This window comes from Podarcis liolepis (genome assembly GCF_965112155.1).
Source record: "Podarcis liolepis genome assembly, chromosome: 7".
Lineage (NCBI taxonomy): Eukaryota > Metazoa > Chordata > Lepidosauria > Squamata > Lacertidae > Podarcis > Podarcis liolepis.
The window spans coordinates 28376894-28403886 of record NC_139561.1 but is presented as its reverse complement, the minus strand read 5'-3'; the positions used below and the strand labels follow the sequence as shown (position 1 = coordinate 28403886).

At 50.7% G+C, this 26993-nt stretch overlaps 2 protein-coding genes across 10 annotated transcripts in view; one reads left to right on the top strand and one right to left on the bottom strand.

Annotated features, from left to right (window-relative positions):
• The window catches only part of UTS2 (urotensin 2), a 579903-nt gene that overhangs the window by 486439 nt on the left and 66471 nt on the right, over nucleotides 1–26993 (bottom strand). The window lies entirely within an intron of this gene.
• The window catches only part of CAMTA1 (calmodulin binding transcription activator 1), a 706892-nt gene that overhangs the window by 659209 nt on the left and 20690 nt on the right, over nucleotides 1–26993 (top strand). For 2 of the 6 annotated variants that reach the window (XM_083512793.1, XM_083512792.1), the window contains exons 7-20: nucleotides 90–230; nucleotides 2434–4310; nucleotides 7422–7548; nucleotides 9034–9168; nucleotides 14595–14743; nucleotides 15757–15953; nucleotides 17051–17129; nucleotides 17474–17789; nucleotides 18689–19203; nucleotides 21054–21241; nucleotides 21956–22202; nucleotides 22794–22865; nucleotides 24429–24449; nucleotides 26524–26717. In XM_083512793.1, coding sequence (XP_083368919.1) covers nucleotides 90–230; nucleotides 2434–4310; nucleotides 7422–7548; nucleotides 9034–9168; nucleotides 14595–14743; nucleotides 15757–15953; nucleotides 17051–17129; nucleotides 17474–17789; nucleotides 18689–19203; nucleotides 21054–21241; nucleotides 21956–22202; nucleotides 22794–22865; nucleotides 24429–24449; nucleotides 26524–26717 — 4258 coding nt within the window. Of the gene's footprint in view, nucleotides 1–89; nucleotides 231–2433; nucleotides 4311–7421; nucleotides 7549–9033; nucleotides 9169–11940; nucleotides 12081–12264; nucleotides 12375–14594; nucleotides 14744–15756; nucleotides 15954–17050; nucleotides 17130–17473; nucleotides 17790–18688; nucleotides 19204–21053; nucleotides 21242–21955; nucleotides 22203–22793; nucleotides 22866–24428; nucleotides 24450–26523; nucleotides 26718–26993 lie in introns of those variants that run through there. The other 4 variants (XM_083512795.1, XM_083512794.1, XM_083512796.1 and 1 more) reach the window with 3 other exon arrangements.

Below are 26993 nucleotides of genomic sequence, written 5' to 3'. Positions count from 1 at the left end.
ATCTGCCAGAACAACTGCTGGTCGTCGGCTGCTGCTGCTGCTTCCACCTCACCTCTTACCTTTCTCTCTCTCCCTCTCTCTTTCCACAGTTCACGGCATCAAGTGGACATGCAGCAATGGGAACAGCAGTTCGGGCTTCTCTGTGGAGCAGCTGGTGCAGCAGATCCTGGACAGCCACCAGACCAAACCGCAGCCTCGGACGCACAATTGCCTCTGCACTGGCAACTTGGGTGAGGAGCAGGAGCTTGCAGGGCAAAAACGTTCTGCACTCTCCCAGTTTTGGAATGCCACAAAGTGCTGGATTTGTGGGAGGGCGGAATCAGGGTGGGATGTAGGTTGGCGGGTGTAATGTGTATGGGTTGCTCGTGTGTAAGTTGCCGCCTCTCCAGGCTTTGTTGCCTTGCTAAACCTTTCAGTCTGGGCAGCCCTTCACTTCGTGGCTGCCTCAGTCGCTAGCAGAATCCGTCAGTGGGCGTTTCTTAAATCTTTTCCAACATAAAAGTTGTTTGACACCCAGTCTCCTCCGACTCTCTCTGCGCGGAAGTCTTCTGCGCAGGGTGGGCGTGGGTAGCGGAGGACCCGTGCTCTCCCCGCTGGTGTCCGGTGAAGAGTCCTGGAGCCCTCTCTCCGATTCCCCCATCAGCCCCTCTATATCCCTGGTGTTGCGCTGATTTGCTTCCCCATCTGCGGAGCTGCCTCTCTCCCTGCTGGGCCCTTCTCCAGCATCATTTGAGAGCCTTCCCTCCGCCTCTAGCTCCGATGTCAGTTCCCTGACAGCGGGGAAGCAAGGCACCTGCTTTGCATGCAGGAGGGTCACAGGGCTAGGAAGCTCCTCTGCCTGAAAAACTTGAAGAGCCACTGCCAGTCCATGTAGACAACACTGGCATGGATGGACCAATGCTCTGACTCTGTACAAGGCAGCTTCCTGTGCTCAGGGCCAGCCCACAACTGAGATAAAGTGAAGCAACTACCTCAGGTGGCAGAATCCACAGGGCCACAGGGGAAGCAGATTCTGGTGTAGACCATTATTCCTCCTTTGTTCCTGATGTCAAGCTTCACTTTCCCCTTCTTCCCTAGTGGAGAGGGGAACACCATTTTGTAGTTCATTTCAAGTGTCAAAATGTCTTGGGCCAGTCCTGCCTGCGCTTCCCATGTCCCTATGGGGCAGGAGGGGTGAAGGGCTCTTAGCCATAATACCTTAAACAGGACCCTACATTAGAGAGACGGCAGACATGAGAGGTGGACAGATCAGCCGATTTCTAGGTTACTTGGGGAGGTAACTTCCAGTTTACTGAGCATTCAGCCTGATTTGCTGGTGGGGAGGTCACATTATTTTGTCAAAGTAAGTATTATCCTTCGCTTCCCAGCATATTTGCTGGTCATTTTGCTTAATGCAAAAAGCCCGGTCTTTTGAGGAAACAGGTCTGTGCAAGAGCTGGAAATTGACTATAATTGCATGGCCTGCGCTTGCCAGGATATGACTGAATCCTCACCCCACCAATAAAAGGGGACATTCTGTATGTGCCCCAAATTTCAGATATACATTCTGCCCCGTTTCTTCTTCAGACTATAAACCTCTTTTAAATAATCACACAAATAATTGCATTATTTTTGTATATTTTATCTTAAAATAGGTGTTTTGAACACATTTTATTCTAAAATGCTTACTTTTGAATGCATTTTAACCTAAACTATGAATCTTTTTCATGATTTTCAGATTTATACATTTCAATAATTTTACATTTTAACATTTCAAAACTTGACTTCCTTCCCCTTCTTTCTGTGGTTCCTTAAATTCTTTTAATTTATACTCTCCTCCCTCTTGTTCTAATAAATTTCTATGTTGTCCACCCTTCTATCATATTCTTTTTCTTTACTGCTATAGCTTCCAACAGTGAGAGCCAAAGTGGTGTTTTTACCTTTAATAAATGTTTGTATTTATCCCATACTCTATACAAATTTTTCCTAATTATATGATTTGTAAATCCTTTATGTACTTTCACCTCTTCATACCATAAATAAGCATGCCAACCAAAAATATTATCATGACCTTCTAAGTCTAGAATATGTGAATTCTCTAATGTCATCCATTCCTTCAACCAACAAAGACAGGATGCCTCGTAATATAGTCTCATATCAAAATCAATGGAAAGCTGAGTTCCCTCTGGCCCGTGTCTTAGTCCAAGAGGCACAAATCCAGCTGTAGGCAAAACATGTTCAGGCTGAAGCTCTGAATCCCCCAACAGGTTGATCCTTTCATGGTGTTTTTGCCCATCTTGATCTTGCTCTAAGGCTGACGGCTGTAGAAAGCTTCAGCTGTTCAGTCCCAGCCATCCCTCTGCACTAGAAAGTAATACAGAGAAACTTCTGGCATAAGGACCAGCTGTCTTGTGTTCCAGTCCATGATTAACCTTCTGTTTCTACTTGGGACAGGCGCAGGTAGCAGTGTGCACCACAAGTGCAACAGTGCCAAACACCGCATCATCTCACCAAAGGTCGAGCCGAGGTCAGGCGGGTACAGCGCCCACTCCGAGGTGCAGAACAACGATGTCTCTGAAGGGAAGAACGAGCACAGCCATGGCAAGTCCTCCAGCCGGGAGAAAAGGAATGGCAAAGTGGCCAAGCCGGTCCTGCTGCATCAGAACAGCACAGAGGTCTCCTCAACCAATCAGGTGGAAGTTCCCGACACCACACAGAACTCCCCCGTGTCCATCAGCAGTGGGTTGAACAGTGACCCCGATGTGGCGGACAGCCCAGCTGTCACCGGGGTCTCCAGCATGGCCGTTGCTTCAGTGATGGGCAACCTGTCGCAGAGCGCCACGGTCTTCATGTCGGATGTGACCAGTGAGGCCGTCTACACAATGTCACCCACCGCAGGTCCCAATCAGCACCTCCTCTCCTCGGACGCAGCTGCCCAAGGGCTGGTCCTGGCCGTGAGCTCGGATGGCCACAAGTTCACCTTCCCCACCGCCACCAGCTCAGAGGGCCTATCCATGCTGCCCGCCAGCGTCTCCGAAGAGCTGGTGCTCTCCACCACTCTCGACAGTGGCCGGAAGATCCCAGAAACCACGATGAATTTCGACCCGGACTGCTTCCTTAACAATCCCAAGCAGGGGCAGACGTATGGAGGAGGAGGCCCCAAGGCAGATTGCCTGGGTCCCAACATCAGGCAGTCACCCACAACAGAGCGCGGGTTCAACTTCAGTGCAGCCCTCACCAAGGAGATTAAGACGGAGGACACGTCCTTTGAGCAACAGATGTCGAAAGAAGCGTTCTCCTCCTCTTCCTCGTCCAACTCGCTCACCCTTACGACCGGTTCCAGTTTGCTCCCGTCCGGCGGAGGCCTCAGCCCCAGTACCACCTTGGAACAAATGGACTTTAGCGCAATCGATTCCAACAAAGATTACTCCTCTGGTTTCAACCAAGCGGTCCAGAGCCCCCACGTCCACCAGACCCCTTCCCCCAGTTTCTTCCTGCAGGATGCCAGCAAACCTCTGCCTCTGGAGCAAAACAGCCACAACAACCTGAACGATGCAAGCAGTTCCTTTGTCAACCCTTTAGGGCTCCCCAACGTGAAGACGGAGGCTTCCTCCCAGAGCACTTCCAACTGCAACGGCACGGTGGAGGCTCGCATCGAGTCCACCTCTTCGCTCCAGCTCATGCAGTTCCAGGCAAACTTCCAGGCTATGTCAGCCGAAGGCGAGGTCCCGATGGAGACATCTCCGCAGGCGGATGGGAACGAGAACCTGCTGAAGACGGGGGAGCTCCAGGCCTGTGGTGGGACAGAGCACTACATGCAGCCCGAGACCAACGGGGGCAGCTTGCGGAATGGAAACAGCCTCCCCATCCTCCAAGGGAACATGGTGCAAGGCCTCTACCCAGTAGCCCACCCGGGTTTGAACAACTCCTCCAACATGGAGCTGAGCTTGGACCACTTTGACATCTCCTTTAGCAACCAGTTCTCTGACCTGATCAATGATTTCATCTCGGTGGAAGGTGGGAGCAACACCATCTACGGGCACCAGCTGGTATCAGGCGAGAGCAGTGGGCTGTCTCAGCCGGAGGACGCCAACCGGGCCTCCTACAGCCAGGCAGAGATGTGTATCCCCTGCTGCAGCCCCCAGCAAGCCAGCCTGCACCTCAGTAGCAGCACAGAGAACGGGGCAAGCACTCTGGCCTACATGCACGTGACTGAGGTGGTGTCGGCGGCGGCAGCTGCTGCTGCTGCTCAGGGCACCCTGGGCATGCTCCAGCAGAGCGGGCGCCTTTTCATGGTGACGGATTACTCGCCCGAGTGGTCTTATCCAGAGGTGAGCTGCTTGGCTTTTCAGCCCTTGGTGGGTTTTTGGCAGTGCTATTTTTTCTAGAAAAAGAGGTGCAGGAACTCACCATGATGAACACCTTCCTTGTTATCTTAGAATGGCAAAGGTGCCCACCTGAGAGATGCCAGAACTGAGTTCCAGTGAGTTGCGGCTGGGGGGGGGGGAGTCCTGGGTTTTGGAAATGAGATCATTTGGCCTGCCAAGGAGGGGAGGGCCCCACCTCTCTACCTGACTGTCCCATCTGTGCTCCAGGGAAGTTGGAAAGGAAGGAAATCCAAAACCACAGCATGCAAGGGAGAGGGAGCTTCTGCTGTCAGAGGTTTTATGCCTCTGAATGCCAGTCCTGGGAGCCACAATTAGGGAGGGTGCTGCTGCTGCTGCTGCTGCTGTTGCTGTTGTGCTCGTGTCCTGCTTGTGGGCTTCCCAGAAGAAACATCTGGTTGACCACTGCGAGAACAGGATTCTGGGCTCATTGGGTCCCTAAGACCTGATCGAGCTGCTGCTGGGCTCCTCTGGTGCTCCTATATCCTTCTTTCCAATAGGCATTACAGTCTCTCATTCCCACCAAGGCCTCTGTCCCTCCCTGTTTTAGGCTGAGAGAGAGATTGGGGTTATTGGGAGTAGGTAGGTGAGGGACGCAGGTGGCGCTGTGGGTTAAACCACAGAGCCTAGGACTTGCCAATCAGAAGGTCGGTGGTTCGAATCCCTGCGACGGGGTGAGCTCCCGTTGCTCAGTCCCTGCACCTGCCAACCTAGCAGTTTGAAAGCACATCAAAGTACAAGTAGATATATAGGTACTGCTCCGGCGGGAAGGTAAATGGTGTTTCCGTGCGCTGCTCTGGTTCGCCACAGTCATGCTGGCCACATGATCCGGAAGCTGTACGCCGGCTCCCTTGACCAATAAAGCAAGATGAGTGCCGCAACCCCAGAGTCAGTCATGACTGGACCTAATGGTCGGGGTCCCTTTACCTTTACCTTTACCTTTTAGGTAAGTGACACAGTTGCCAGCTTCAGCCTAGAAATATTTTGAACCGGCCAGAATGCTGCCCTGCTACCCGGTCACCTGTGTAGAACATTTGTTCGGGCAGAAAAGTGCAAAATGCACCTTGGATGAAAGGCAGTTAGAGAGCTGGCCTCCTGGCAGTGCCACGCAGCCAATCAGCTTTAGCCACATGGTGACATCACAAAACCAAACCAGACTGGGCAGGTGTTCACTGAATGGGTGAACATTTCCGCCCTGTTTCCTAAAGCCATTCATCTTAACCCCAGAAAAGAGCAGTCCATCCCCAGAGCAAAGTGCCTGCGTGTTGATGAGATGCCTTTCATGAAACACATCCTTCTGTGTTACCTTTCGCCAAGACTCCCAGGTTGGCTACTAAATGTGCACTGGCCAAGGTGCTGCAACCAGACCTGCTCACAGCATCCACACTTTTGACTCTTTAGAGAAGTAGATTTGAAAAGCATTAACAAAGTGTGTGTTGAGGGCCTCCCAATCCAAGCTGGTAAAATTGCTTTTTTGAAAAGTGTTTTCCTGCCTTTCTGCCACTGGGGGTCAGCACAGGAGAAGCATATTTCGGTTTCTCTTCAGGTTTTTAGATCTCCTGCCCAAATGTGGCATTTCCTCTTCAGCAGAAACCAATGCAGGGCGGCTCTGCAACCTGAAGATGTTTCTTGTCCTACTTGCTTGGACAGAGGCAGCAGTGGGACAGAGGCCTCTCCTTCCCCCGGCCCACATTTGATTCTGTCTCCCAGGCAACTTAGGCTAAAACAAGTCCTCCCTTCAGAGTCAAGGGTCAGTTTTCTTTGCAGAATAAGCAGCAGCTGCAGGAAGCTACCGTGGCTTTCCCCACAGAGCCATTTCTCACTGAAAATGCCCACAGTGGGAAATATTGTGTCTTTTCCTCATAGTGAGTCAGGGCACAATATTGTTCTGAAAAACAGGCAGAGGGAGAGTGGGTTAAGATGACCCTCCCCTGTTGCTGCTCCTCCAGGCTCTTTTACATTTTTTAGCAGAATCAGGAGACTGTGACCCACTTCTGTCTCGTACTGTCTAGCTGGGCCCTGAGAATTTCAGCCTGAAGGAGCTGCAGGCGAGGGGAGAGAGACCTTTTCAGCAGCAGCTCCCTTCTTCTGGAAGGGCTTTGGAAAGGAAGTCTGAATGTCTCTCTCCTGTGTTGTGGTTCCAGTATTGATGGATTGGTTGTTATTTCTCCTGCTTCCTTCAAGGGGCTTTCCTTCAGGTGGAATGGCAACAAGCTTTGAGGTCCTTATTGGGAAGAAAGCTGGGCGGTGAACATGCCTGATAACATTCATCAGACAATAGGTTACTGCATTGTCCATTCTTTCAGATGGGGAACTGAGGCAAATAGCGACTTCTCTAGGCCACAGAGTCAACTGAAGCCAGGAGTGGTATTTGAACCCCTGCTGGTGGTGTCCAATGCTAGTCCTACTCAGAGTAGGCCCATTGAAGTTAACAGAAATGAGCAACTTAGGTTCATTAATTTCAGTGGCTCTACTCTCTGCATAGGTCTTAGCTGAATACCAGCTCACATCTGCCCTGTTTACACTTAGCTTCCTGTCTACTAGGTGGCATTGATTGCAGGACTTTGTTGGAGGAAATAAGGAAGACAGTATCTGATGGTGCGGCACATGGTTGTTCTCTGGTTCCCACAAAGCTAGCCTTTGCTGAGTGATGCCTTTCCAATGTTTGGGGCTACAATATGGCCGTGACAGCTGGGGATGATGGGAGTTGTAGTCCAAAGCCTCAGTGGGGCACCTTGAACCAAACACAGCTCCACACTTCCATTTCCCAACCGAAAGCCACCTCTTAGATAGGGGAGGCCCTCCTACCTCGCCATGGAGCCCTGCCTGCTTGCCTGGTCTTGGTTGTCCCACATGCAGCAGGCATTGGCCGCCAGGGCTGAGAGCCCCTTGACATCCATATGACTCCTGCTCTTATTTCCTCTCTCTGTGGCAAATGCCAGTAACTTTGTGGGGCAGGAGGAGGAGGGAGCCCCTGAGAGGAGGCAGCCAAGAGTGGTCCAAGATTGACTCCTCCTGACCCCCATTCCCTGCTCTGCTTGCTTTTTTCCTCTGCAGGGGGGTGTGAAGGTGCTGATCACAGGGCCCTGGCAGGAGGCCAGCAATAACTACAGCTGCCTGTTTGACCAGATCTCAGTGCCAGCCTCCTTGATACAGCCGGGGGTGCTACGCTGTTATTGCCCAGGTGAGAAATCCAGGAGTGTGTGTGTGTGTGTGTTTTAAAGCCACTTTGCTGGAGGCATTGCATCAGAAAGAGCTGGGGCACCTTTTCACACTTGTAATGCTTGCTTCAGAACTCAGGAGCCACTCTGCTGCTGAATAATAATAATAATAATAATAATAATAATAATAATAATAATAATATTTATACCCCCTCCCCCCAATCTGGCTGAGTTTCCCCAGCCACTCTGGGCAGCTCCCAATCGAGTGTTAAAAACAATACAGCATTAAATATTAAAAACTTCCCTAAACAGGGCTGCCTTCAGATGTCTTTTAAAAATAAGATAGCTGCCTATTTCCTTGACATCCGATGGGAGGGCGTTCCACAGGGCGGGCGCCACTACTGAGAAGGCCTTCTGTCTGGTTCCCTGTAACATCACTTCTCAAAATGAGATAACTGCCAGAAGGCCCTCGGCGCTGGATCTCAGTGTCTGGGCTGAACGATGGGGGTGGAGACGCTCCTTCAGGTATACAGGACCAAGGCCATTTAGGGCTTTAAAGGTCAGCACCGACACTTTGAATTGTTCTCGGAAATGTACTGGGAGCCAATGCAGATCTCTCAGGACCGGTGTTATGTGGTCCTGGCGGCCACTCCCAGTCTAGCTGCCACATTCTGGATTAATTGCAGTTTCCGGGTCACCTTCAAAGGTAACCCCACATAGAGCTCATTGCAGTAGTCCAAGCAGGAGATAACTAGAGCATACACCACTCTGGCGAGACAGTCCACAGGTAGGTAAGGTCTCAGCCTGTGTACCAGGTGGAGCTGGTAGACAGCTGCCCTGGACACAGAATTAACCTGTGCCTCCATGGACAGCTGTGAGTCTAAAATGACTCCCAGGCTGCACACCTGGTCCTTCAGGGGCCAGTTCAAGCCTTTGGCTTCCAACCGCAGCATGCCAGGTTCCTGGAAACCTATGAGTTGGGGAGGAGTAAGGAAGCCCTCCCCGCCATTCGTTTCCAGCATCTGTTATTTGTAGGGACACGGCCTCTGAGCATGGAGGTTCAATTTGACTGTCGTGTCGGTAGATCTGTCTTCTGATCTGTTGCTTTTCATATAGATTTTTTCCCCACCTGCTGCTGCCGTCCTAGTTTTATTGCATTGTTTAAGCTGTCCTGTTGTTCAGTTTGTTGTTTAAATAGTCATGCTGGCCACATGACCCAAAAAGCTGTCTGCGAACAAACGCAGGCTCCCTCGGCCTGAAGCAAGATGAGCGCCGCATCCCATAGTTTCACTGGACTTAACTGTCCGGGGAAATTTTACCTTTACCTTACCACTTTGCAGCAGACAGAGAGCCAGCCTCTGCTTCCAGAAAGGGCAGGTGGTGGGGAGGAGAGGGAGTTGCCACAGTCCCCAACACAATGAGAAAGGTGTGTTTTGCAGGTGCCCAGTGAAGGCTTCCGTGTGTTGGGATCACTTTCTTAAAAGCCACCGTCTCCCTTTGCCTTTCAGCTCATGACACGGGGCTCGTCACTCTGCAAGTGGCCTTCAACAACCAGATCATCTCCAACTCGGTGGTCTTTGAGTACAAAGCACGGGCACTGCCACCCTTGCCTTCCTCTCAGCACGACTGGCTGTCCCTGGATGGTGAGAAATGCAAACATAGCTTCCAGAGTGGTGGGTGGTCTTGGGGGCAGGAGGTCAGACTGTGCAGTGGGGGCTCCAATCTCCTGAAGATGGGGAAAGTGTCAGGCTTGATCGCTGGCGAATCCCTTCCTTGCAAATAGAGCTGTTGCCTTCAGTTTTGTCTTGTAAAAGATACCTTAACCAGCCCATCTCAGCCCCTGTGACTCTGGAGCACTCCTGAGTGATAAATCTCATTCCAAAGCAAGCCCAGAATCTAAGAATGATGTATAGAACCAGAAGTGACTGCAAGGGCAATCACAAGTGTTTCTGGGGTGCTTCAGAACTCTGCAGCCCCAGATGTGCTCTATCAGTAACAGGGATGCCACAAGTTCTAGGATAGCTCAGTTGGCAGAACATGAGACTGTTAATCTCAGGGTTGTGGGTTCAAGCCCCACGTTGGGCAAAAGATTCCTGCATTGCAGGGGGGCTGCACTAGATAATCCGAGTGGTTCCTTCCAACTCTACAATTCCATGATTCCAAAAACAGTGCCTCCCCTAGGCAACCACATCCACCAGCCTTCCAAAGCTTTGTGCCCTCCAGATTACTGATGCTGGTCTCCAACTCAAAGCGACCCCAAAAGCCAGCATGACCAATGGTTAGCGATTGTGAGGAAGGCTGTAACCGAAACATTTAGAAGGCACCAGCTTGGGGAAGGCTGTGCAAATGAGCGGGAGGATGGCAGGAGCTCTGCTCCTCCTTCTACCTGTTCCTTTGTGGAAAAAGCCATGCTCTGCCAGAGGCTCGGTCTATTAATTTCCTTGGCGGTGGGGAAACTGACCCAGATTGTTCCCAGGCGACTCTTCAAAGAGTTCCACCTCCAGCTGACTCAGGCAACCTGGATTTTCTGTAGCTTACAGGGTGAAATGGGGGATAATGAAAATGCACTGCTCAGGTTTCCTGGAGGAACTGAGGCTCACCAAGCTAAAAGATGTGAGTGGGAGAGATGGAGGGTGCTACAGAGATCCCTTTTCTCCTACAGGAGACGATAGGGCACCATTCTGATTTCATCTAATCAAATTTTATTGGCTCCGTTTGCACAGGGGTGGTGGTGGTGGGGTAGGAAATGATTACCATTCAAATGCAACAAGAATCAAAGCCATAAACGTCTGCCAAACAGCAAGGCAGGTAAAAGACAGTCCAGGGAGCTTTCTTTTCGAACACTTCCAGCAAATCCAGGAAACCCGACTTGCTAGCAGTGAGGAATACCTGCCCAGGGAGGGAGACACCTGGGAGGAGGTGCAGCTCCTGCAAAGCAGCTCTGCTTTTGGGGCTCTGAGCTGTCTGTGGGCTGCATCACTCCAGACATTTCATGGGGGAGCCACATGACAAAATGTCCCTGCGTGCCAAAACAACAAACCCCCTATGTGGAAAATTGTTGGGGAGAGGAAGGGCTCTGAGCTCCTTCTGCAGACATTTCTTCTTCATGGGGAAGGATCAGTTAATCAGAGGATCCCTCAGGTACATTTAATCTGATGTACTATAGCCAGGTGTAGCTGCAATGTCTTAGCAAGAGCTAGGCCACTATCCTTGCAAGCGTGAGGGTTGCTCAAAGACACAATGAGCATTTGCAGATGATGCAAAACTGTGAGGGAGAGCTACTATCACCGCAGACCTTGAGAGAACAGGAAACTGGGCCAAAACTATTTTTTTAAAAAAATAACAGCAACAAATGCAAAGTTCTACATTTAGAGAGAGGAACCCTGAAGTGTTGTTGTTGTTGTTGTCATTTGGCAGCATTACATGCAAAAATGATCTCAGAATTGTAATCAGCTACAACCTGAACATGAGCCAGCACTGTGATATGGCTGCAAAAAAAAGACAAATAATTTTAGGCAACATGAATAGGATCATAGTTTCCAAGTCCTGGGAAGTAATAGTTCTAATTTATTCGGCAGTAGTCCAACCTGGTCTGGAGGACTATGTCCAGGTATGAGTGCCACACTATTAAGAATGATGTAGACAAGTTGTATTATAGACTTGGGCGGGACCTTGGAGACACGTGATGCCTGGCTCAGTGCAGGATCTGCAATAGCAGCCTCCTTAGCAGCTGGTGACCGTTCCACCTCCAGCCAAGGAGAGCCCATCGTCTCCTGAGGCAGCCTTCAAAATGGGGAGCGTGTCACACCCTGAAATGCAGGAATGCCCAAAGCCATTTCTCAGGCTTGGCTTGGCTGAGCTGGGCACCGGCATGCAGGAGGGGGAGGCAGGGAATAATGGCTCTCGTGTGATTTGGGGGTGGGAAGAGAGGAAAGTATATCTGATCTAGGAAAAGGGGGAGGATTGCCTTGCCGGCTCTGCTCCAGACGCTGAAGGGGACCTGCCCAAGGGAAGGCCGTCCCAACGTCGATCCCACCCCAGTTTAGCCATGCGTCCTTGCCGCAGACCCTTTGCTTCACGGATGCCCCAGCACAAGAGTTGGAGGAGACTCCCGCCAAAGCCCACCCGCAGGGATGGGGGGGGAGTGGGGGAAGCAGGGAGGCCGAATCCAGGGACGGCAGGAGCAACCCGAAGGCAAGCCGTGGGGAGGGGGCACTTTTCAGCCCGCGGAGGAGAAGGGAGGGGGACGGCGCAAGGCATAGCGCCTTGCAGCTTGGAGGGCGACGGCCGACAGCCAGCCAGGGCCGGCGAAGGGGCGAGGCGGGCGGCTCAGCCCGGCGGGAGGGGGGCGGCGTTGCCGCGCGGAGGCGGCTCCAGCCGCGCTTTGTCATAATGCGGAGCGCCCCCTCCCCGGCGGCTGCATTGCGGGCGCAGAGCGGCGGCAAGAGCGAGCGGGACTGGCCAGGTCGCTCGCTCTCCGGGGCGAGCGCATCCTCCTTCTCCTCCTTCTCGTGCGCTCCGGCCGGGCATGGCGGGGCCGCGACGGACGGCGCAGGCAAGGCAGGGCTGGGCTGGGCTCCGCGGGCGAGGTGGGCGGCGGCGCGGGGCGTCCCGGGCCGGGCACCTGTTGCGCTGCCCCGACGGCTCCTCATTGGCTCCGGCGCGCGTGTGGCGAGCGGGCGCTCCCCGGCGGCAGCGGGGGCTGATGTCACTTTCCGCGCTGCGGATTGGCCGCGCAGAGGCGGGGAAGGAAAAGGAGGGCTGCCCAAAGAGCCCGGCGGGCTGGCCGGCCGCTCGCTCGCTCGGGCTGCGTCCGAAGGGACCCGCGGGCGGGCGAGCTGGCTGGCAGGTAAGTGCGCCTCGCTCCTGCCCTGCCCACTTTTTTTGCGCCACCGCGGGGCCCGCGCGGAAGGTGGGAGCGGACTCCAGGGGAGCGCCAGGCGCGGACGAGGAGCGGGGAAAGTTCCCAGCCGCACGTGGGGAAGGAACGCGCCCTCTTCTCCCCCGCCCCCCACAGAAGTTCCTCGCTATCCCCTACTTCGGGAGGAGGCTCCCGATCGCCCACCGCCAGCAGCGGCGGCGACCTCTCCCTCGGGGCTTCCGAAACGTAAGAAAACTTATTTTGAAATGCGGGGGACGGGGAGAGAACGCGATTGGAACAAGAAAGTGGTGAAGCCTGCCTCGTCCCCCGCCCCAAGGAAGTGCCAGGCCTCCTTGAACTGGTTGACCCTCGGGGCCGCTTTTTGGACAATAGTGTGATTAGTATACAGCTAGCTAGCTGGCGGGTGGGTGATTTTTGCTCCCCAAAAATAGGCTACTCAGCACTATTTGTGCTCCCCAAAAATAGGCTACTCAGCCGGAAGAGGTGGCCTGTGGAACCGCCTGCCTTGGTTTGCCACCCTGGAAGTGGAGCGAAATCCCAAGAGAGGGAGTGCCCCCCCCCCGTCGAAATCTGACTGTGTCAGGGATCTCAGTCCCCAGCTGGATTCATGGGAGAGCTGGTTTTCCTCCAGGCAGGTTCATCACTTGATGACCACAACCTAAGGTGGAGCACATGGTTTTCTCCCTTGCTCCAGAGGGCAGGCCCAGAGGCCAAGGGTGCAAATGGGAAGGAGGAATGCCCCTCATGGTACAAGGTCTTCCACTGTGGAAGCAAGGCAGCCTCTGGGGTGATGGGCTCTATCTATCCTGTTAGGGTGCTGTCCTGGGTGCTGTAGTTGCAGATCTCTGCCTTGCACAAGGTTGGGCTAGATGTCCTGCAGCTCTATCATTCTATAATTATGCTGTACAGCAAAGTCCTTTTCCTCCAGGCTGCAGATATTAGGCCCTCAAACATGTAGGTGATGCCTGGAAGAATCTGGGGTAGGGGAATGGCCAACTAGGTTATATTTATTTGCTTGTCAAATTTCTGTCCCCCGGCACCACCAAGATCCCAGGGAGGCAAACAACAAAGCAGGAAGACAGTGTAGTTAAAAATAAAACATTTAAAGCAATTAAGGACATCTGAAAACAACAGCTAATAATGTCAAGCTTGCTGGAATCAGAATTTCTCAGTTATCAAATAGAAATGTGTTTAAACTCCTCCTAAATGTTAGTTTTGAGAGAGACAGACGCATCTCACCAGGGAGGACCACAGATGGGGAACCACCACCAAAGGGGCCCTGTCGCTAGTCAGTGCCAGTTGAACAACTACCAGACGTGGCAGCACCAATTGTAGGGCTTGGGATGGTTGATATTTGAAGGGGGGAGTTACTTGGGTCCCGGCTGTTTAGGGCAGCGCTTTCAGGACTGGTGATGCTTGGCCCCTTGGGGCTGCTCTACCCACCAATCCAGCAGCTGCATTCTGCATTTGAGTGTCAGTCTTCCAAGGGCATTGGTACCCTATATATAATTGCTTCACTATTCCCCCACCTGAGAGAGAAGCAGGGTCAATGACTCAAAAGTAACATGGTTGGCCGAACGGTTTCTACATGAAATCTGGGCAAGCAAGATGCATTGTGACATTTCAAGGGCAGAAGCATCCCGAGAGTGCAGAGTAGGGTCAGTGGTGGATGTGGCTTGTGCAGAGACTCTTGGTGCCAGATACACCAAGAGGGCTGCATAAGTCCCCCAGGCCTGAGGTTCCTCACTGTTTCACTGGGGTGTTTGGAAGGATGCAAGCTGGCCATCCTCAGTGCCTTGGTATCCAAAAATAAATGCCTGCAACCTGGAGGGCCCATTTAGCCTACATGCCTGCTAGCTGTTGTTTGGTCTATCCATTGGAAGGTGCCAACAGGGCCAAAGACCCTGGGCATGCATTGCTTTCTTTTTGAGAATGTTTAAATACAGAAGCTGATTCTGTTTTGGGTGGTTGAGAAAACCCAAGAAAGCACTCAGAAGCAGGACAGTGTGATGCAGAAGAAGAATTGCTAGCACATTGATTCCCCCAGATTACTCCACACACAAACTTCTCAAGACTTGGGACCTTTTTGTCAGTGATTTGCCTTTTGCTTTTGCTCCCCATGTCAGGAATGGGAGTAGCCCTCTGATTCACACTCTTTCTCTTTGTTTCTCTCCTGTGTTGCCGCAGAGAACCAGTTCAGGATGTCTATCCTGGAGCGACTTGAGCAGATGGAGCGGAGGATGGCCGAAATGACTGGGTCCCAGCAGCAGCAGCACAAGCAAGGCGTAGGTGGTGGTGGGGGCAACGGCAGCGGCAATGGAGGTAGCCAAGCACAGGTACATGCTGAGCCCCCTGGCTGTGTTCCTGGGTGCCCCACAGGAGTACTTTACATTCAAGAGACTTTTGCAGTCTCTTCAGAATTTTGTGCCACTCTAGGGAGGCTTCCTCCTCCCTCTTGACTTTGAAGTGGCTGCTAATGGTGCAAAATAAAAAACCACCAGTACCATCTGGGAGGAGGGGAAGATTTAAGGTAGAGGCTTTGTGCTCCATGATGCTGGACCACCCACTGTAGGTTAGTGGTAGAGCCCCTCCTTTGCATGCTGAAGGTTCCAGGCTCAGTCTCCCATGGTATCTCCAAGGTGGGGCTGGAAATGTCTCCTGCTTGAAACCCTGGAGAGTTGCTGCCAGTCAGTGTAGGCAGTACTGAGCTAGATGGACCAATAGTCAGACTCAGCAAAAGGCAGCTTGCTATTTATCTTCTATGTTCAGTGTTGATAATGAAGATGAACAGTCCATTTTGGGTACAAAAATTGCCCCTTGAAGACAACAAGTAAGGAGAGATATGTGCTACTATGTGGAAATTAAAGAAGCTAAAATGCTCAGAAATGAGAGCCACTAATATTGTAGTTAGTGTAATTGGTTGCTCATTCTGAAGAGGGAAAATAATGCATAGGCAGTTTAAAAACAACAACAACAACAAAAACCCAGCAACAACCAGAGTATCTTCCGCATTAGCTCCCTGGGCCCTTCCCAGCTGTATACTTGGGGAAAGCTGCAATGGTCCTGAAGAAAAGCACAGGGAGTGTCCTAGCTGGCAGCCTGGTCCTTTCTCACAAGCTCAGACTTGCACTTCCTTGTGTTTTCCCATGCTTGAGGGACATGACCCATTCATAGCACAGAGCCAACAAGCCCCAGCTGTTTGAGGACAGACTCTTCTCCCCTTCAAGCTGTCATTTGTTCATGGCAAAATCCATTAAGAAGCCTTAGACTCTGCTCCCTCTCTGCCCACACTGCTTGGCTTGCTCTACTGAGAGCTAGCCCCTGAGCCCAGCGCATCTCTCCCTTGCAGTGCGTCTCGGGGGCAGCCACCTTGGGGAACTGCTTTGAGAGCCGTGTGGTAGTTGTGTGTGAGAAGATGATGAGCAGGGCCTGCTGGGCCAAATCCAAGCACCTCATCCACTCCAAGACCTTCCGAGGGATGACCCTCCTGCACCTGGCAGCAGCCCAGGGCTATGCGACCCTCATCCAGACTCTCCTTAAATGGCGGTAAGAACCCGGGGGTGCAGGAGCAGGTTCTGGGGGTGGGCACTTGGCTATGCCGCTTACATAGGAGGAGGCATCTCCTGGGGTTCAGGGCTGTCCTGGGGACTTGGCAGGAACCCCTTAAGGGCTGTTGAAGCTCTCAAGTGACTAGTTGACTACCCCCTGTGCATAGCTGCATCTTCACAGTACATGGGTGCAATATCTTTTTGGGTCCATATAAGCCACAAAGGAAACTCTTAAATCCCTGAGCACTCTGGGTGTGTGGCCTTTGCCACTTGGGGAAGCTTGATTGACCGATCCAGTGTGTCTGGAGTGTGGGAATCTGTCCAGAATTGAACTATTTTGGATGAAGATTGGGCAGCTATGGGAGAAAAAATCCTTGTAAAACAAATTCAGCAAGACTAAAATAAAATTATTTGAAAATAATACAAAAATGGCATTTAATGCCTTAAAAAAAGCACTAAAATTCTACTCAGCTGCTTGCTGCAGGGGACGTCCAGTTCATAGTTCCTTCACACACATGTGATGGTAAAGTGCCAAAGTTGCCCAATTCTGGGATGAAATATTTGTAGAAGTAACAAAAATACTGGGAAAACCTGTAAAGAAGAAGAAGAAAGAAACCACTATAAATAGCATTGTTAGGTGTATTCAGCAGAGACGAACTAAGGCTTAGTAAATGGCAGCAAGAACATTGCTAGGCAGAAATTGGAACGAAATGAAGTGTTTAAATGTATTAAAATAGTACAGTGTAATTTGGGAAATGGCACTTTCTGTAAAAAAAAAAAAAGGCTTTTATTTATATTGACATTAGCAACCTTCGGACTCTCTCCACTCCAGTGCTTATACAAACTTTACTGTTATTATTTAGATCTAAACTATGCCTTTAGGTGGGGTAAAAGCGGGGGGGGGGTGCTAGGGAGGATGTTTAGTTTGTAATTTTCCCCTCCTCAATATGTAACTCAAAAGCACAAATTTTTTTTGCAAGTAACTTTAAAAAAAACCACCGTCGAGCTGCCATCCACATTTTCTTTGGGGCAAAGATTCCCCCCCTCCCCTGAGTAAGCAGCTCCAAATGACTACTCTCCTTCTTGGGCCCCCAGTACCAAGCATGCTGACAGCATCGATCTAGAGCTGGAAGTGGACCCCTTGAACGTGGATCATTTCTCCTGCACGCCGCTGGTAAGTAGCCACGCCCTGCGCACGAGGTGCTCAAAGTCTCTTTTCTTCGCAGCTTGTGGTAACCAGGGAGAGGGTGGCATGAGTTTCCCATTGGGATCATTGCACAAGTTTTGCATCCTTAACCTGCCACTCCCTTTCCCTGAGCATATGTGATGGAGTAGGCTTGCCAGCTGTGTCCAACTCCAAGAGACTTGAATGTGAAATAATGGAGCTGTCATATCCTGGGGTGCACACACCAAGACTTGACAAGCCTACAAACAGATAGTTATTTGAGTGGGTCCTGTACTCTGCCACAGTCCCCTCCCCTTTTCTTCCTTGCCCACCCAACTTCTTTTTACTTCCAGATGTGGGCATGTGCGCTGGGCCACATGGATGCAGCTGTGGTCCTTTACAAGTGGGACCGCCGCGCTATCTCCATCCCCGACTCCCTCGGGAGGCTCCCCTTGGCTATTGCTCGTTCTCGGGGCCACGTGAAGCTGGCTGAGTGCCTCGAGCACCTGCAGCGGGAGGAGCAAGCCCAACTCAGGCAAACCCCCCGGATCCCCTGTCCTTCGCATGAGGAGCCCAGCAGTGAGAACTGGATCGCCCAGTGGCACAGTGAGATGGTGGCCTCTCAGGAGCCCCAGAAGGGAGTCACCGTGATTTCCAATTCCAATACAGGTAGGATGTTGTTGTTGTTTTTTGTTTGAAAGGCCTCCATCACATTCCTTGGAGAAAAGGTTTGGCCCATTCTCCTCCTCCTTCATTTGTTTCCCAGAAACTTAGGACGATCACACAGTGGCTAACTTTGGACGTCAGTATCCTGGCTCAATAAGCTGAGCTATTCACAAACCTTCTACCTGCTGGCTCCATCCACTACTTTCTTCTGATCTTGCTGCACACCATGAAGACTTCCTGGGTTAACCATTATTTCCTTTTCTGTCCAAACCAGGAAATGCTGGTTACTAGGGTGGGGGCACACCAGGTTTTGAGACAAACTTCTATTATTGTTTGAGATCCTGGTTTGTGCCAGCCCTGGCAACCATGGTTTCCTGGTTTATATGGAATGGGAAGCTATGGTTACTTTACACCTGACATCTGGTACTGAGGAGGGAAGGGGCAGTGCAACAGCAGAACACAGGCACAAGGCCCCCTATGTACCCCAGCTTAATGAGTTCTGTTCATCCAGTGCAGGTGATTGAGTCCTCTTGGTTTATCACAACTAGACCCTTGCCTTCCTGTTATGATCTAGAAACTGACTCAGGATGAGGCCACTTTAGAGACCAGTTTTGCTCCCTCCCAACAGTGTCCACCAAATATGCCCTTTTACACAGGGCTGCTATTCACATATGTGGGGAAACTAAGGTGCCTGCCCCCTCTGTCATAAGGAGGGCGCCTGCGTGCATCTCCATACAGAGCTGATGCAGAGGTGCTCTGCTGTTCCCCACCTTGGGCACTTGATTGCCAGACTTCCAGAGCCTCATGGTCCCTTTGGCAGAGTGAACGCAGGGCATATTTCAGGAAGATGCACATGCACACTTGCATGACTGAATCCTGACTTGTCTTCTGTTTGGTTCCAGAGCTGAGGCGGCCCCGGTCCGAGCCCTCCAGTTACTACAGCAGCGAGAGCCAGAAGGAGTACCCCGCGCCCAAAAAACACAAACTGAACCCCGACTACTTCTCTGCTCGGCAGGAGAAGCTTCTTTCCACCGCCCTGAGCCTGGAGCAGCCGAGTGCCCGGAAGCCAAGCTCCAGTGCTAAGCAATCCCTCCCAGAGACAATCAGCCCCAGGCATGGGGTGCGGGACTATGCGCGGGAGCTTGTCTCCGAAGTGGCTGGCTACCACGGCTCCGGCACACAGGCAGGGGCCAAGTGGAGCCCAAAGGAGGCGTATATTGGCGTGCCTGCGATGCAGGTGGCAGGCAGCCCCAAGGGGCTGGCGCTGGGGAAGGACTCAGGGGCCCAGCGGCTCCATCCGCGGGAGCAGATGAGCGTGCTGATGATGGCGGAGCGGGAGGTGGCTGACGCAGAGCTCCTCTCCTTCCGGGACGGCACAGAAAGTGAGGACTGCTTGCATCACATGGATGACCTGCAGGTGAGCCTTCATAAAACACACACCAGGGGGGTGAACCATCCAATATCAAAAGAACTGCAAACAAAACAATCATTAAAATGCCTAGCTATGCAAGAGGTAGTTTAAACATTAAAAAAAAAATCATGAAAAAGCTGGAAATGAGAATGTCATTGCCAAATCTCTGCTGGAAGAGTGTTCCACAGCATGGAACCTGCTGCACTTAAATACCCAATTTTTGGTTGAGGACCATTGGGCTTCTGTAACATGGGGGAGCAACTAGCAGGGCTCACCTGGGTAATCTCAGTGATCAGGCTGGGATATATGAAGGTTCAGACAGTCCTTGAGGTACCCTGGGCTCAAGCTGCTCAGGGTGTTGTATATCAGCAGAAGAACCTTGAACCTGGCCTGGAATATAAACACCTGAAATAAATAAGAATGGAAGGAAAGAATGGGTGTCTATTAGCATGTATGTGAGTATAAAGGAGGGCAAGGGGTCTGTCCACTGCATGCGGCCCTCAGTAGAGCAAAAAAGGCTGACTACAAGCCCTATCAGGGAACCCATTTCCCTCAGCCTTGCTGTTATAATAAACAAAGGTTTAGGTAGCTGTGCTGCTTTCATTTCCCACTGCTACCAACACGCTCAGAACAGCTTTCAAAACCTCCTAGTAGCTGATATAGCCAGCTTAGGTGTGAGGTTGACATTTACACTAGAGACAGGATGAACTCCTGACTAAGATGGCTGGCTTCTTAAGGGGAATGCTGTGTGCATGAGGGAAATACGGATATTTGCAAAGGGGTCTTAAAGGTGCTTGTTAACACTTTCTGAAGGCTCACGAAGTGCTGCTGTTGCTGACTCCAGCCTCTTTCACCTCAACCCAAATTCCCTAAACATCCACCATAGACAAGTTTGTCCACCACCCACCCCAGCTCCTGGGGGCAAACTGTACTCCTGGCTGTTTGGACTGTTTGGTCAACTTCAAAAACCTGCTTGTGGGAAGACCTTGACACAGGGCAGCCTCTCAAGCTAACTCCCTTCCCTTCATTGTCATCAAATGAGTATTAATAACACACTGGGCAATAGTATTTATGCCTCAGCTTTCTTTCTCTTGTCTTTTCTTCACACACCTCTTATCGACTCCCCTTTTCCCTCAACTGTCAAAATTCAACAGACTCTTTCTTAAGACCCAACCTGCATGATACATTTAAAGCACCAAAATGTGACTTTAAACAGGCATGGCTTCTTCCCCCACAGAATCCCGAGAACTGTTAAGTTTGATAAAAGTGCAGAAAGTTATTGGGACACCCCTTTCCCTCTCTTTCAGAGAGCTTCAATTCCCAGAGTTTTCCTGGGAAGAGGGATTGACTCTTAAACCATTCTGAGAATTATAGCCCTGTGAGGGGAATAGGTCTTCTGGCAACTCTCTGCAGCCTTTTCAAGCTGCAGTTCCCATGATGCTTTGAGTGAAGCCATGACAGTTTAAAATGATTTAAATGTAGAGGGCAAAGGGGGCCCAACTGACATTTAACTCCCAACTGACGAGAATCTCCAGCCAATCAGAGTCTGCTGTCAGCCACACAGACCAATCAGAATGAATTTACCTGAACCAAGCAAAATAAGATTCGCTTGTCATCACAAGCTACAGCTAAACAGGCTTGCAACGTCGTGTGATGGGACAAGGCCTCAACCTTTGCCAATTGCAGAATACTTTTTACCTTCCAAACCCAAGCACAAGCATTTTATGTACAGCATACCTCCTCGGTCTGACAGGAGCAGGTTCTGGGACCCAACAGGAAGGGAAGCAGTGGGAAGTGCTGTTCTTGCCTTGTCTCCACCCACATGCCCCTGAAAAGCTTTCCTTCTCACTTCACAGGTGACCATGATGACTCTGGCAGAGCACATCATCGAAGCGACCCCAGAGAGGATCAAGCGGGAAAACTTTGTGCCGATGGAGGCGCCACCAGCCGAGAGGACGGAGAGCGCCACCATTAGCACTTCAATGAGCTGGCTGGCCAGTTACCTCGCGGATGTCGACCATTTACCAAGTGCTGCTCAAATAAGGTCTGTGGCCTTGTATTACCAGGACTGGTCGAGCTTATGATGCCCGCTGGCCCATATTGACTTTTCTGGCCTTCACCTTGCAAAACTGAAAACCCACCAGGCAAGCGGGGGGGGGGGCTCCTTGTTGCTGCTGGTGCTGCCATATGGGGGGGGGGATCTCCTACCCAGTGCCCAGCTGTTTGATGCTTTAATTCATTTTTGAATTTTGGGTTACAACAGCTAAAATGAATCCACTTTCTTTTTCTGAGTCAAGCCAGTAAAGGTTCAGAACATCCCTGAAACAGGTTCCATTCAGGTTCGCTGGGTGTGGAGCAAGTTAACTAGTTACGACAAATTTTCAACCCTTAACCCTCAAGTACTGTGAAATAAAGATCCCTGGAATGCTAAATAGTAAGCTTGCAGCATGTTTCCATGCTGTTTCAACAAGGGTTGGCACATTCTGGGTCACCAAGACTTAGCCCCTGCCTCAGAGAGGGTGAAGTGTAGTTTTACGGTGCTGGGAATCATAGCTGTGTAAGGAGGTAAACTATAGCTCGATGATTCTTTGGGGAATGTATGTGTTTTCACTGTATGGCTCAGATGTGACCAACTCACTTGTCTCTCCCCACCCTTAATCTGAACCAAATCCAGGATTTGTTCTTTTTCTCCAGCCAGCCAGCATGTCTTGGTGTTTGTGCAGCTATGACCCTCTTCCCCCTGTGCCTCTTTTTGCAGAAGCCTGTACATTGGACCCCTGACCCCTTCTTCCAACACCAGCCTGAGCCCTGCAAGCTCACCAGTCAATGAAATGGCTTTTGAGAAGCCCAGCCTCCCTTCGGCAACAGACTGGACAGAATTCCTAAGCGCCTCCACCAGCGAGAAAGTCGAAAACGAGTTTGCGCAGCTGACCCTCTCCGATCACGAGCAGAGAGAGCTCTACGAGGCTGCCAAGCTGGTCCAAACGGTCTTCAGGAAATACAAGGTGAAGGGCAGAAGTCGCTGTTGGTAGGGGTGGGTGCAGGGAGATGGCATTGGGGTGCATGGAAGCCTCCAAACCTCCCTTTGGAATCAGTGGCACTCCGATGCCAGCTGACAGAAATAAGTTACTTTAGAGCACAGTAGCAAGTGAAGTGGAAGCCTGGGGCTGGTGTTTGGCACATGATTGTCCAATCTGCCCCTGCATGTGTTAAAGGGGGCAGCAACAAAAATGGCCCAGGAAGATTCAAGGGAGGTGCCCTCCTCCCCTGCTGATGCTGCAAATATATGCAAATATATATTTGCTCTATGTTCTCCTGTAGTGTTTGCTTCCCCACTACAAAACATGAGCTGGACAGGAGCAGGAAAATGCACTTCATGGTTGTGTCAGGTGGTGCTCCAGAGGCTTCTGCATTGGGCAGCCTGATGTTCTTTGCCACACTTCTTTCCATGGTTTGAGTTCCAGTTCTCACAGGGTGCTTCTCCGAGGTATTCAGAGAATAATCTACAGCCTTGACACAGTTGCACTTATATGCTGTGGCACTCAGGTCCTGCTTGCAGTCCCATTGCCTCTACCATTTGTCCCCTTCCCTTGCAGGGACGCCCCCTCCGGGAGCAACAGGAAGTGGCCGCTGCTGTCATTCAGCGTTGTTACCGGAAATACAAACAGGTGAGCTGCAGATGGCTTTATATTGGTACCACCAGGCAAGTGTGAGAAGCCACCCTGGACTGCTTTGTTTCTTATAACTCAGCAGAGAGCTACTTCAGAAGTTTCAAAGATGGAGTGTGCCCAATTTTCAGCCTCCACAAGTGAAGGAGCCTGGATTACTCCTGCTTCCTTTGCCTCACACCTCTTGTGAAAAAATGAAGCATCCCAAAGAGAGAGGCCCTCTGATCCAACAGCTCATTGCATGGTCAAACAATTTCAGCACCATTTCAGATGACAGGTTGGGGTGGGAATCAATAGCATGACACCTTTAAAAAAAGTTTGTTAGACCTCAGTCCTGTTCATCCTTTCCTCTCCACCTGAAGTCTCAGAGTAATCCCCCAGATCAATGTGTTGAGTCAAACTTCTGTAAATATGTGCATGGAAGCTTAACTTGCATTTTTTCTGTATTTGAGTAAATGTACAGATTCAAGGTGGTGGCAAGGTATGGGAGCTAATGGGCCAGATAGGTTGTGAGGGAGGACAGGGCCCTCTTTATGTGGAAAGGAATGTATAAGAAGGACTTTAGGAAATCTGCTATCAGGGGGAAATATTCTATCCCAGCCATCTGTCTGACATGCTAATCCCCAACCCCATTCAGTTCAGCAATCTTCACCCCACCTTGCCATCTGAACAGCCCAGGAACAGTTTCGAACACACGTTGATGGCCCTTTTTTGCCTTGAAGCCCTGAGGTTCTGGTAGTTTTTTTAGGTGTTGCATACATCAAGTATGTAGCTGTATTTACTGTAGCCGCCAGCAACCTACTTTTGTTTCCAAACTGCCATGCTTCATGCTGTGGTGTCATAATGTAGAGCAGCAGAGGTTAGGAGGAGGACTCTAAAGATATCTACTCAGTGTGCACAGCACTCTAGCCATTGTCAACCACTGATTTTGCTTGAGGTTCACCACAGAGAGAGGGTGAGAGCTGGTTTATTTCCATGTTACGTTGCTGCAGCAGTCCCCAATAGCCAATAAAGTTGGGGTATTGCTGTGGTGTTTAACTTTCAAGGCAGGAGAGAGAGAGAATCTCTAAAAACAAAAGCTGAGGAATGGCTTCCTTCAGAGGCTTGGCAGTGGCCCACATATTTAGGCTGAGTTCTCAACCACCAATGGCAGAGCTTTTTCTGAGGAAATTGGTAGAATCATAGAATCATAGAGTTGGAAGAGACCACAAGGGCCATCGAGTCCAACCCCCTGCCAAGCAGGAAACAAAAACTCAACTCTGCTCAACTCTGCAGGCTCCCAAGCAAAGAGCCCTTTCCCAGCCATCTTACATTGACCCCACAGCAGGACTCCCCAGGGAATTGCTGCTGCAGCAGCAACTTCACACCCTCCTCCCTCCCTGTTGTGGTTGAACCTGAATGTGGCTGTTGGCCTCCAGCAGCACCCATTTGCTTTGAGAGAATCTCTTCTGGAGGCACCCAGGTCTCCTAAGGAGGCAGAGCCCCTCACTCTGTGCTGATGATGACTGACATGGCAGGCCGTTGAACGTTAATCTTGTATTTTCTGTTTCTCCCCCTCCCAAGCTTACTTGGATAGCCTTGAAGGTAATGACTGAAAACTCCCAGCATTTGGGCTCATGAGCTTTTCACTTTCATTGCAAGCCAAGGAAAGGATCTGTCCATTTTGCTAGAGCACGTGGGTTGCATCCTGCTGTGGAGCGTGCATGCCAGCAGTCCTGCTTTGTTATGAATGGCAACCTGTCCCTTATGAAAGGGGCACATTTTTAGGGCCTTGCCTGGCATCACAGAACTTGCTGGGGAGGGAGTTAAACTTGGGGTGCATGCCGGAGGGAGAGACCGCAAATCACTGCAAAGCAAGGAAGGACTTCTACAAGTAGCTAAATAGGTTAAATTTAAAGTTGTTAAAATCATGAAGTCTAATTTAATTTCCTTAGCTTTTTCGTTTGTATGTTTTTGCACTCAATGGCCAAAGCTCTGGATGGCAGGGAAAGAAACTGGCTCAGAAACAGCCTGCCCATTTTCCTTTAAGTTTATATAATTGAAGTGGGATAGGTGCTTTTTAATTTAAAAATGAAAGCTGAAAATTCAGGGAAGTTGTCTGGTCCCTGGAAGCCCACCTCCAGTTTGGCACACTGGCCTTCCATTCCTACCATTTCACAGGCATGCAGAATTTGCCAAGGATGGGCCAGAATGGGGGCCTGAGTCCTCTCCTATCCCCTCTTTCCCAGTACCTTCTTCCTTCACCTACAAGTGTGGTGACCCCCTAAACTGCTCCCCATATAGAGAACATACCAGTTTGCTTCCTTGATTATGAGAATTGAGAGAGAACATCATCTGGCAGCAGTGCAGATTTGGCAATTTGGGGGGAGAGGTTCAAGCACAATTTGGCGGTGTGTTAGGGTAGAGCAGCGGGGAGAGATTCCTCAGTCACAAACACCAACAGTTCTGTACACTTTGCTGGTTTAGAGGCACTCTACCCCCCTCTTCCTAGCTTATGCGTCCAGGAAACAAGGAGTGGCAGCTTCATCTTGTCCAGTTTCTCCATTCATTGACCCATGTGTCAGACAGTAGGGGCTAGATCAACCGTTGGCCTAGTCTAACATGGTGGCAAGCCTTGTGTGTCAAGTAGGCACAGAGCCCACTTTTTCTGTGTGGTGCTGGTTTGCACATAATACTAAGCCAAGGCTCATGGCTTGTTCCTCTTGGCTCCAGGCAGGTTGGAAACCCTAATTGTACAATGCCAAGGGAAAACAGGCATCAGTTCTCCTGTGCATCAGCTGTTGGGTGACAGAATGAAAGCCTGCTGGATCAGCTGCTCAGGGCTTGCAGACCACTTTGTACACAGGTTCCCCGGTTCAAGTGGGATAACCCATATGACATCATTATGACATCATTTGATTGACATGTGGGTTGTCCTCACCTACCTGTCAAAGTTGGTCCATGGGGGCCTGGCCCACGGGGCTGGAAATGTTGTTCACCCTTGCACTGGATGCTGCCCATTCATGTTAAACATGACCAACTGCATAGCATGATGTTTGAACCAGCCCACTATCAGGTTGAAAATTGGTAAAGTATTTGGCCTAGTGTGCAGGTTTGTGTGCTTTATCTGTCTCTTACACGTGCACAATAAATGGAAACCAAGTCTTAGAGCAGATTAGATTTTTTTAAAAAAACATTTCCCCCCATACTCTGAGGAGTAATTGAAATATTTTTGTCATTGTCCATGGAAAGCACTCTTAATTGGGAAACATTAATATTTCCTAAAAGTCCCAGTCTAGTCAGCTTCCAGTTTGTGGAACATACATGTGCACCATCCAGAGATGACTAACAGGTGTGGAAGGCCTGCCACAGATGATACACCTTGCGTTGAGATGCATTCTGCATTTTCAGGGCAGAGCCTTTTTTGCATATTCAGCTGCCCATCCTCAAGGGATTGAGCTGCTTTGTGTGGAGAACCAGTGGAGGAGAGGGGGGTTATGGGTAACAAGGAATAGAATTTATGTGCCCTGCTTAGTAAAAGCAGCAGGGTACTTTTTCTGTTATCGCAGTGAAATTCTTCTGTGCCCATCTCTGGATTTTCCCCTGAGTGACTGTTATTTTTGCCTTTGGGAGTGCTTCAGCCTCTGTCTCTCTCTCTTTCTCTCTCTTCCCCTTGCAGTATGCACTTTATAAAAAGATGATACAAGCTGCCATCCTCATCCAGAGCAAATTCCGAAGCTACTACGAACAGAAGAAATTCCAGCAGAGCCGGAGAGCTGCTGTCCTAATCCAGCAGTTCTACCGCAGCTACAAGGAATGTGGGAAGAGGAGACAAAGTCGCAGGACGGCTGCTCTCGTGCAGCAGAAGCTCAGGTGAGGTGGGCATGCTGGAGAAGGTAGACAGGGCAAGGGCTAGTCCTCACGGATCTTAGGCAGTCCCCCACATTGACTTGCCAGACAATACCAGGCAGAGTGGATGGATGGATGGAAGGAAGGGGGTGTAAGGCAGAGATTGATGCTTATGCACTTGAGTAAAAGACTAAATTATGCACCAAGGAAACCTAGATTCTTCCCCCCCCCCCGATGAATCAAGCAAATGCATAGGAACAAACATTATTTCTCTCAGAAGCCACGATTCTGCATCTGTTA